This window comes from Talpa europaea (genome assembly GCF_964194135.1).
Source record: "Talpa europaea genome assembly, chromosome: 8".
NCBI classification, from domain to species: Eukaryota; Metazoa; Chordata; class Mammalia; order Eulipotyphla; family Talpidae; genus Talpa; species Talpa europaea.
In genome coordinates this window covers 88,581,685-88,593,816 of record NC_140075.1, presented here as the reverse complement: position 1 = coordinate 88,593,816, position 12,132 = coordinate 88,581,685, and the positions used below count along the sequence as shown (strand labels likewise).

General features: G+C 38.4%; 1 protein-coding gene across 2 annotated transcripts in view; it reads right to left on the bottom strand.

The window, feature by feature from the left end:
* The window catches only part of DAAM1 (dishevelled associated activator of morphogenesis 1), a gene marked incomplete at both ends in the record, with an annotated part of 92,721 nt that extends 84,820 nt beyond the window's left edge, over positions 1 to 7,901 (bottom strand). The window contains one exon of one of the 2 annotated variants that reach the window (XM_084240921.1): positions 7,704 to 7,901. In XM_084240921.1, the coding sequence (XP_084097047.1) occupies positions 7,704 to 7,886 (183 nt within the window). The remainder of the gene's footprint in view (positions 1 to 7,703) is intronic. The other variant, XM_084240922.1, reaches the window with a different exon arrangement.
* Positions 7,902 to 12,132: the final 4,231 nt, after the last annotated feature.

The window sequence follows — 12,132 nt, the reverse complement described above, 5'->3', positions numbered from 1 at the left end:
GTAAGATTTCTGCCAACATTCTTAGTCATTACACGAAATACCACAATATGACTCACTACCACCTACACAGTAATGTTCTCTGTGTTTGATAGACGTGTTTTCATTTAATATATAAAAATAAGAAGTGAGAAGTACCACAAGCAAAGGCTGACTAATAGAAATAATTTTTAGTTTCTTACTGTTAATGGTTAAGTGTTTGCTACAATATTCTTTCCTTTCTTTTATAGTAGGTAATGCAAACCATATTCAGTTTTCTAGAATCTGTTGCTAAACCTATAGGGTTCTTATTCTGTTTCTTTGTGTTACTTCAACAAGAAACTCATTGGATTAACTTTTCTTTTGATTAGTCTAAACCACCAGCAGATTTTCTGTAATCCATAAAAACTCTATTCTAAATACATCTTAAAATCACCTCTTCATATCCATTCAGTCACCCAAATTTCCATCTATAATAGAATATCATATAATGCAACTTCTATTGACAAGGCTTAAGAGAGAATTTCTAAGCAGTGTTTTCCAAATTGAAAGGAGGGACTTTGTCTCCTGGGTCACAGAACCAGATGTGAAGTGACACATGTGAGAAGCACCCAAAGGCCCAGGGATAACAATGAAGCCAATTCCACACATGTCCCTACTCCCTCAATGACACCAGCACTGCTTTTGCCAGCCCAGGACCCTCCCCCACCCGCTCAGCACACCCTCTGAGGACTATTTGGCAGAATGACACTTGTAAGTTTTAATTGGGTCAAACGATATCTAGCACAGTGAGTCTCTTCCCACATTGCAGGTATTTATTGTTCCATGTAACATAATGTAGAGACAGTATCAAGGACAGAAAATATTTTTTGACTATTATCACCCTTCCCCTTTTAAGCCACATCAGCCACTTTGGTGGTCCTGTAGTAAGTGTCATCCAAACAGGATGAATAAAGTAAATGACACAGGAGAATGCGGTGCTGGCGATTGCAGGGTTCAGATCTTGACCAGCACTACTGCTTTGAGAATAATTCAAATGAAACCTCAACTGAAGGAGGATGCGGCAGTCATCAACTCATGAACACATGCTTGCATTGACTCGAATACTTGCTGATCATCTCATGTGTTGTCCTTAGGTAATTATCAATAGTTGTTTAACCAGGCTACAAGCATGTATTGAGCACCTACTGGGGACAGGCACTGCTCCAGGCCCTGGGGATCCAGAGGATAAAAAGGTCAGATACATGCTTGTGCCATGCTGCTCTGGAAGGTCTAAGATGTCTATTCACAGTAGATTTAATATAATGAGTGTCCACTTAGGAATAATCCCAAACTATCTGTTAAAAAATGACAAAGAACTTGTTGACTTTTTCTCCTGCATCCAATGCCCATCTTTCCTGAAAATTACATACACACACACACATTCTAACTGAGCCTCCAGTCACTTGGTTTAGTTTAGTTCATAAATATTACAGTGCATAATGAAGTAAGAGCTAGCAGCTGTATGATGTTTTTAGTGGGTTCATTTAAAATTGGACAAGGGAGGAAAAATTGTAACTTTTTTTAGGAATCTGGTTTTCAAAAAAAAAAAAAAAAACACCCAACTAAACTAAAAAACCAATATGGTTCTTCATCCATTAGCCAGAAAATTGTAATTAAAAGATGTAGCTGGTAATGAGATCATATAACACACATCAAGAAGCAGTTTGAAATTCCAGAGGAATTCTGGGAATGAAAGGTGGGGAGGGAAGTAGTCCAAACCCAGCTGGTAAAACTATTCAAGGACACTTTAGGACTGAAATACACTATCACATACTGGGCATTTACCTCCCACAGGCTATGGGACATCTGTTTTCTGAGAGCAAATGGCATTTAGATGATTCCCAACACATCAAGATATAGTCTAGTATTCAGTTACTTGTACAAACTACCAGACTGTTCTAGTCATTCACTGAGACACATTTTCAAAATGACACTTGAAAATTTACCTAAACTACACTATTTATAGAGATTGAATTGTTCTCTCAGTCTTTTAAAACCTACATTAGTTTATGGGAACCTGTAGGGAGTTGGCAAGTCAGTACAGCATGTTGACTTTGTGTACTTTGCACATGGCAGCCTGAGGATTAAGTCAGATCATCAGATTTTCAATTGTAGCCAAAAGCTAAGTAGGGACATACCACTCAGAGACTCTTTAGGGTTCAAAGTAATGAATATCAAGGCCAAGGGAACTCAATCATTTTTTCAAACTAACATTACTAGGGAGGGATGGTTTTCGCAGTTATTTGTGGTTTTTTTTAAAAGGTTTCCTTTTCCTCTCCTGTTTTTCAACACGCCTTCCATTTTAGTCCCCATTGTCTAAATTAAGAAGCACTCAGTAATAAATGTATTGACTGATAACAAAGTGTGTAACATGAATTCAAAATCTAAATTTAATGGCCTATAGAAAAGGATATTTAGAATAAACTCAAAACTAGGAAGAATAAAATGGTTTTGTGGTTTTACCTTAAGTTTACTGGATTTTTCTAAAGTTAATCAGAAGACCAAATGCCAATTTAAGAAGTCATACTGACCATCTTACTGTCTAAGCAGACAGGCCCTCAACCAATACAAAGAAATGTATAGTATCCACTGGAACAAAGGTCTATATCCAATCCTACTTTGATTCTTGTAAGCAACGTAATGTTCTATTAAAAAATACAACAAATATAAGCAAGCAAAACCACCTATATGGACACCACCCAGTATCACAAATCATCAGTTGTTCTCAGAGTCAAAATAACTTTTTTATAAAGGTCTGGGTGTAGGCTTGTCTTTTATCATCTTTAAATAGACTGTATATTGGCAGCAGTTCACCTCTGTTACACAGGAATTTTAGCACTGGATACAATTAAGCTCATTATCTACATTTCCACTTTCCTTTGTGATACATTGAATATTTTCATACTGTTCTAATATCTTTCTAAAAAATGACATAGAGTAAAACAGATCTACCCACTTATCTTTTTCTTCTCTCTCAACTAAATTTTGCCAAATAGAATTTTCTCTCATGACCTTTCTGAGGTCTGTCAAATGAAAATATTTTTTAACCTCATAGAAATAGCGTAATTTTAATATAATTTCTTTCACTGGATTCTAATTTTTGGATTCCAGATAACTGGATATTTTGAGATTGTTCAAAGTGTATCTCTGAAGTCTTTTTACAGTCTGATTTCCTCTGGTTAATTACTGAGCAATCCTTTACACTCTAATTAAGAAACAGCAGATTAAACTATGACTTCTTATCACCAGTTTTTTTTTCCTTCAATTGTATTAAAATTAAGTGTTCCTGCTACCCAATTTTTTCATCTTTCTTGGAGACAGGGAACTGAACAGTTCCTGTAAGTAACTTTCTATTCTTAGAAATGGTCTTAAACTTTAAAACAAAAGCTTTGAAAATGAACAAATAAAAAGTGTTGAAAACTTTTCATCGATTCTGGTGATAATGGAAAATTTTTATTATTAAAGAGTTTAAACTAAACCTAGTAATAAAGGAAATTATGTTGACAGCCTGAGAAGACAGCTAATAATTCACATGGCTAGTAAGAGAATAAAATCTGTACACTGGTAACTTGGTAAGACCAACTTGGATACCAAGGCAATGTCAGAATATTCTGGAAAATGAGGAGATTACTGATGTAGGTTCCTAAGTGAATTTATCTGGCACAGCTTTCCTTACGGTGTATTAATCTAACTCTGATGTATCACCTACATTCTCTCATTCCTAATATTCTCAAATTCTACACTGGTTACTAATGCTCAGACTATCCACATTACATAATAATAATGAAAATGAAATGGAGTAATTATATTTATGAAGACACAAATATTCCTCACTCTCCCTATTTAGATTTTCACTCTCGGTGACACTCCCCAATAGCATAAATAGTGGTTTTGTGATCATTAATAAATTTCTCAATTAGCTTTTTAAAAATATTTTACATTTCCTGGGAAGGCAGAACAGTCTATGTTATTCCAAACACTAGACCCATTGGCTAAATAAATGAAAGACTAAGCGTTGATAATTGAAAATGTATTTCCATATAAAAACTTGTATATGAATGTTTATGGCAATATTATTTATAATAGCTTAAGACTGGCAACAATCCAAATGTCCATCAACAATAAATGAACAAACAAAATGTAGTATGTCCATTCAATGGAATATTATTCGACAATAAAAAAATAAAATACTGATACACGCTACAACATGGCAGAACCCTGGAAAAGATTGTGCTAAATGACAGAAACCCATCACAAAGTGTCACATATTGTAAGACACAATTTATATGAAATGCCCAGAAACAAAATATGTGAGGTTGTTACCAGAGGATGGGAGATTTGAGGAGAAATGGGGAGCAATAGTTAATGGATATGGGAGTTTCTTTAGGGGTGATGAAAATGTTGCAAAATTTATTGTAGTGATGGTTGCACAATTCTGAGTATACTAAAAAAAACTACTGAATAAAATACTTTAAATAGGTAAGTTATATGGGACCTTCAAAAACCACTGTTCTGAAACTGGAATAATCCTGATTCCATTGCTGGTCCCAGGAAGGCTGAGAGATCCAGGCACACTTTGCTGCCACCTTCTTTAAAGACTCACATGACTGACCTCCCATCCAGGCTTGCTTTCTTTATGAGATAAGTTTGCAGTAAGCAATTCTGAAAGTAACCTATTTAATATCACTTTCAATACATCAAATGAGTGACTTATCAGAGGAGGAAAGGAAACTAGGTTCCAATAAGTTTGGTTCTCGTGAAATGCTTTCCAAATGGCTACAAGTTGGGTTTCACTTTCAAGTAAAGGAAAAACCTGTGCTATTTCTTAGGGTGTTATACCCAAAAAATACCTGAATTATCTCCCATCCCTCTTGATGAACTAGGACATGGAGTATTTCTAGGTGCTGGCCTTGTAAAAGTGTTTGATCTTCACACCACCCCTATCAGGAAGATGGGATTACTCCCATTTTACAGACAAGAAAATAAACTCGAATCCAAGAGAAACCGTCTTAAAGGAGGTTACTCTCGGTCACAGAGTGGACTTAGGAGGCCATGCAAGTTCTAATGCCCCATGTGGCTTCCCTCTCCTGTGCGTGAGCAGAGGCAGAACTGCTTCTGCAACTACTCAAGAGAACCCAGGGAAGAGAATTCCGGTGGCCCTGAGGATGCCTCACTTGCCCCAGGACAACCCTGGCAGTTGGGTGCATTTGTGGTCTAAGCCCCGGCAGTGAGGAGCAGACATAAATCCATCCATCACTAACCAGGACAGACACAAACCTCAAGATAATTTGTTTTCCAATGGTTTCAGCTTAAAGTTCTGGTTTGGCATTGGTTTTTTAACAACTAACAGCTGTGGGCAATTTTCACACAGAATAAAGACATCAATAAGGCAGAGAGTAGAATTTTCTGTCTTACAGAACAATGAGCTGTCTTCGGGATGAACACATTGCTGCCACCACATAGGCTCTGGTTTAGGGAGACTGACAGACCATCCTTGAAAGGACATTGGATGTAGTTGTGTGGAGAGTGCTAGCTCTGCCCAGCAGCCCTGCTATCACGGAGGAGCCCTTTATCCACAACATGTTTTCTTAGGTTGACTTTTGGTTTTAACATACTTTAAGTGAGGAAAAAAAAACCAAGCTTGTCAATATATTATTATTGCCCTTCTTGATTGCCAAAAGGGTAGATGATTCACTATACCCCTCCCTAGGAGAGAATTATGTGTCCTCCACCCACACCAATGACTTTAGCTTGCCCATATGACATGTGGTGTCTGTCCCTACAAAAGGATGATATTTCCTTACCCTGTGATCTCAGGAGTTGCCGTGTGATTGTCAATGACCTAAGAGATGTGGGTGGAAATGACATGTGTCATTTCCAAGCATAAGCTTAGAGCCTGGTGGTAAGTAGTTCACCATGTCTCTCTTTGCTTTTCCACCAAGTTTGATTAAAAGATGGTGAAGAACAGAAGCCCAGGTGACCCACAGTGGACATGTAGCATTAGCAAGAGATAAATCTCTACTGTTGTAACCACTGAATGTTTGCTATAACAGGATAACTTGCTTACAATGACTGAGGCGACCACTAACATTGATCTTCTCCACATCTCTCCTCACTAGCAATCCCTGCTCACTACTCAGCCCCATCAGAAAGTTGTCCCTGACCACCCACCTCACCACCATATCCTATACCTGATAACACCTAGACCCATGATCAATGCACAGATGAGTTGTGCTTCTCCATTTGGTGATATTAAATCTTCATTATCTGTCCCATTTTGCTACAGAAATTGTCAGCTTTTGAGAGCAGTTTCCAGTTTCTATTTCAAACCTCATTAGCATCTAGAACAGAGTTCTGCATGCAACCGAGATGAGAGAGGACAGAGATTTCTTAAACACTGAAAATATTCAACATTATAAAGTAGAAACATGCTATGAAGAGTCAAGTCTTTTTCCCAACCAATTCTGGGTGGTACTGGGCCTGTTAATCCACTCAGCAGACCAGAACTCAAACATAAGTGTCATGTTGGCTTACCCAATAGGATAAGCTTGCAGGTGAACTGAGGTCTACAACTGTCGTGACTCTATCCATTCAGATGTTGCCCCTGCAGGGCAGTGACACAGCCTACATTACTTTCCTGACTGAAGAGTCATACAAAATGATGAAACTAGTATCTGTTGAATGACATAAATGGTCTGACTGGAACTAAAGCCATGACAAAATGCCAGAGTTGATCTTGAGTATCTAGTAAGGGCATTATGCCATCCCCACTACGCATCACTCTGCTGTGAACATCAGACCAAACTAGGAGGAGGTATTATTTTTTCTACACTTTCCAGAAAACAGACTTAAAAAGTCATATGCTTTTTTCCATATTTGTACAGGTAATGAAGTCAGAGCAGTAATTTAAACCAAGGATATCCTATCTCCAGGTCAGGCCACTCCTGAGATCACAGGGCAAGGAAATATCATCCTTTTGTAGGGACAGGCACCACATGTCACATGCCATAACATATTCTGAAACACAAAATGGAAGGAGACACTACACTGGAGATGCTTCTGCAGCGAAGTTAAGGAGAGCACTTATGTCTTGTGACGAATGGGTTCTAAGCAAGATGCATCTCTCCCACTTCAGGATAGTGGGTCCAAAAACATGATAGGGTCATAAAACATTTCCCACATCAGTTATTATTCCAATCCTATCATTAGGCTAAATAATTATACCGTACTTAAGTAATAATGTCTTTCATCAAAGGATCAGGGACAGGAGGGGTGGTTATGACTAATTTTTAAAAAGACATTAATACTATCAGGTGGGAGTGGGGGGTGGAGGAAGCATTGGGGAAACCCAGAAGGTGTGAAGCAGATGAGGGAATTATTTATTATAGATGCAGGTTTAATGGGGAGGAATCAGAAAGGGCAACTTAGGATGTAACACTATCACGTATTTGAAAACCTAAAGGTCTAACTCCCTTCACTTAAATCACCAGCAAAGCCCTTATTCTGTAATCTTATCCTCTTCTTTTTTCCCCTCCTTTATAGGCTCACCACTGATAACACAGGTGCATATACAAGGCACATGTGGGGCCACTTCACAGAAGAAGGGCATGTCCGGGCCTAACTAAACTAAGCCCTCCCCATCATCCCAGCTCCCAGCCACCACCAACATGAAGTCTGGGACTCACCACAAGTTCACTGAACATGACGTCCAGCTCCTCCACAGGGGGCATGGGCAACGCTGGCTCCATGGTCTGAAGCGCAAAGTTGCTATCATTTCGCAGTCGATATGTGATTTCGGGATGATCATTATTTCGGAAACAGCAAAAGATGAATGAAATCCCCCGTCCACCTCTCTTCCTTGGGGCCATGGCTAAATTCTCTTCTATTTCTTGGAGTGATTAAACTCTGCAAAAAGAGGACATGCGATGGTTAGAAGTGCAAAAAAGAAAAAAGTTTTTCAAAAGTCAGACCAATTCAAGAAAGAGCCCCCCTATGCTGAAAGCAACATTAGCCCCCTTTGGGGCATAGAAAGGACAACCCCAAGAAGGCTTAGAGTCCCTTTGGGCAAGAGCACATGTATTTCAATTCAGTTGTTGAATGTTTCCTGTGTCAAACTGCTGAGTAGAGTCTTCTCCACCCCCTCAACTCCCCACCTTCTCTCACGGGCTACTGGCCATTCTTTGTGTATCACACACTCTTTCTCATGGACCCATTTTGTTCTTGTTACTCCCTCTACAAGAATGACCTCCCTTCTTTACCCCCTTAGGAAAGCTCTTATTTAATTTTTAAAGTCCAATTTCAGTTTCTCCTTCTTTACCTTCCCCAAATAAAATTAATACTATGTATGCTAAGACACAGCTATCTATTCCAGCTCATGTCGCATTCTAAGTTCTTTAGGGACATCTTTCTCTGAGGCTGTGATAACTCAAAGCAGGGAGAAAGGAATGCGCATCAAGCAAACTGGTGGCCCTAGTGCCCTGCACAGTGAGTGGGAGACACTAGGCATTCAATGTTTGTTGTGTTGAATATTTTAAATTCATAACAAAGGAAGAGCAACTTAACATAAACTAGAAGGGTGAGACATGTTCAGATAAAAAAGATCAAATGAATTCACTAACAGGGAGATAGTTAAATATAGCATATTTACATAATAGAATACTAGGTACTCATTAAAAATGAGACATCTGGGTATGTTGATACAGAAAAATGTTCAGGATGCTATAATAAATACTATACATGATAGGATTACATTTTAAAACATTTATGAATATTTGATAAAGTGTTAAAAGCAGTAACCTCCAAAAACAGAATAGGAGATTGGAAAACTATCCCTTTTCACTTGATACAATTTTGAATTTGAATTTTTACCAGAAAAATTGTGCTTGTAATGACTATATAGTTTTTTTTTTCTTTTTTTTAAGTCAACTACATGTATTCCCTTGGAAAATTTTCCATTATAAGGTCAAGTGAAAAAAGTCAAAGAATAATGGATATAACATGAGCCATAATGTCTTTTAAAATAATGTCACAGAAAAAATTGCTTACATTTAAATGTACAGCAAATAAGGGCTGGAAACAAAAGCAGCAAATTGTTAGAGAATGTAAGGGGGGTTAGGAAAGACAAGAAAGGAACATTCTTTTTTATTTTTTTTTAAATAATGACAGCATATTCATGAGTTTTACAGATTTTCAATTCTCAAAAAAAGAGATAGAGTTAAAAAAAGGTGGGATATGAATTGGCCCTGTGTGAGCTGAAAGGGCAGGAGGAGAGTCACCTATGCATGGAAGCTAGCAGGAACAAAGGTGTGAACTTGAGGGAGGAGGCCAGAGAGGTCAGACTAGAGAGGTGGGCTGGTGTGAAGAATGGCAGTCCATCCCGGCTGACAAGTCTGGATTTACCCCACAAACAATAGGGAGTCACATTTAGAAGCATCCCTGATCTCTGAATTTAGAAAACAGATTGGGTTGGGTCTTCATGTTTTAGAGCTGTGGGCAGTTGACCTTGCTGGAGAAGCAGCAGCGAATGCTGAACAGCCTCGAGAGAGGGGTCTGCACATCACAGCAGTGTAATGAATGTCACTGCCTCGACAATTAATGGGAAACTCAGTGTGCTGAGAGAGGGCTAGTGCTACAGCAGGCATTTTCTCAAAGGGATGCAGGTCAAGCCTAAGGCAAGGCAGAGGCCTGCAGGTGTTGCTGGATTGATTTCAGGCCGCCAATCTATAAACAGAACCAGAGCTATGTCACCCCTCCAGGTTGAATTTAAAACCAAAGTTGAAATTACATGGAGACAGTAGGAGAACTTTCTAATTCTGCAATTAAAATACGATGGAGATGATGAGTCCCTGGTTTTTCAGGCTTGAGTTACCTGTTAGAAATGCCTAATGTATAAAATACCCCAACTATGAGATAAGAGATGAGGAAGAGATGAGATTTTCAGTAAGTACTGATTTGAACTTCTCCAGCTTCAATTCCAGCCATTCTGCATTTATCCATTTTGGATATTGCATATTATATATCAATCTTATTTTATAAAAACCTCCTTGGCTGCTCACTATAATTATAGAACTATACAAAGGCCATTTAACAACCTCCAAGGGTCTCCATCATCTAGTCCCTCCCTGCTTGCCTCTCTGCCTCTGCACTCTTCCATCAGCCACTGTACTACACGATCCTGCTGGCTCCTGCCTCAAGGCCTTTGCCATCAACTGTGTGCTAGACTGGCATGTTCCGGCCCACATCTGTGCATGGCTACTTCTTCTCATCATTAAGAACTCATTTCCCAGAGAGACGACCGTATCTTCCTTCTATCATTCACTTTCCATGCTCCAGTCACACTCCATTTGCCCTATGTAGAGTTCTTCATGGCAGTAACCATTACTTAAGATGATCCTGTTTCATTACTTCATGGGGGAAGATGCTTACTACCATGTCCCCAGCACATGACAATACATGGGACACACGTATCTGGAATAGTCACATGTCTGTTGAATGAATATTAGACTTTTACATAAAAAGTAAAAGGACTTTTAAAATATCAAACAATGGGAATAGGAATGAAAGTTAATGGGGTCTTAAGCTTTACCTAAGATTTAAAGTTTTTTAAAACAATGTATTTGTATGTTACAAATACCTTTAAAAATAAAACTCTATTATACTCCTAAGCCATATACAGTGTTGTAAACCAACATTACCATAATAAAAATAATACAATTTAAAACTAAAGTATACACATAGAAGAGACTAAAAGCAAGTCTAAATATTTAATAATGGTTAATTCTGCACAGTGAGGAGATGGCTGTCTCCTTTGAACTTTGCTTTTTAGTTAAATTTAAAAAGTAAAACTCAATTTATCAATTTGTGGTATATCCACCAAAGAGAAAACACAATTCTAAAATCTGTCACCAGTTTCTTGATTTTAAAATTGTATGATGAGACAAACACAGGTAAACACAGATAAAAGTTCTCATACATAAGTATGATGGGCAAAAACATTCACTTTAAGAAATAAAGGTCGCTGAAAGCTAGCAACTGAAAGTCTTTGTGAAAGGAAGGAAGAGGAAAGATTAAGAGCAAGGTGTCCACCATGGAGTCCTTCACGGTGACCTCCCTGGCTCTGAAATAAAGAATTAGTCAAGACAGACAATATCTCATTCTGCTGCAACATTTACCTCCTGACCAAGGGAGCACCTGTGCAGGTGCATGAGACACACATGGTCCCTGGGATTCCTTTGGTAAAAGTGCATTAATACCTACTCAATATCAGGTGTGAGGTAATAGGATATGAAATACCAATAAGTGTTATGTAATGGAGCAGGAAGAATGTAAGCAGGTGGAGTTATGATACATTGTGGAAAGCAGTGTGTTTAGGCAGAGGGAATGGTTCAAAGACATGAGCTTGGAAGAGGCACAGAGTACACAGGGACTAAATAGTGGTATGTATACCACAGCAGAGTCCTGGGGCGCTCATCTTCCTGCTCAAGCTCTGCCAGTAGTTTCCTAATAAGACTCTAACTTGGCTTTCAGTGGCCCATGAAGTCAGATTTCAACTCAACTTTTCAGTCTTTTCTTGACAGTATCTACTTCAACCAACAGACCATTTTCCATGCCTCAAAAATGTCCTGGACTTCTCTCATCTTCCATCTAAGTGGTCCACTCATTCCTTTTGTCCTTATCTTTGTCAACATTCTCTGACAGGACTAGCCTTGTGATCTATACCTACTGCTGGAGGTAGCTCAGATTTGTTTCAAAGTTTTGAAAGTGCATTTATCAAAGCTTTAGAATAGTCACAACTTTTTGACCTTTTTTAAATTTAAATATTTTATTTTATTAATTCTTACATCTTTTTTCATCTTTGCACAATGCATGCATTTTTGTTTTGGTTATATTCCCTATACAATTGCACCTCCCCCCTTATTTTGACTCTAGTTCTTCCTTTCCCTGATCCTCCCTCCCCACCTTCCATAGTGTGTCTCTGGTTTATAGTTGCTTGTTGATTTTGATTTTTACTTTGTATTGATTAGTCTTTTTCCTGGTCTCTTATTTAGGTTTTCAGGGAAATGCAAATCAAAACTACCATGAGATACCATCTCACACCAGTGAGAATGGCACATA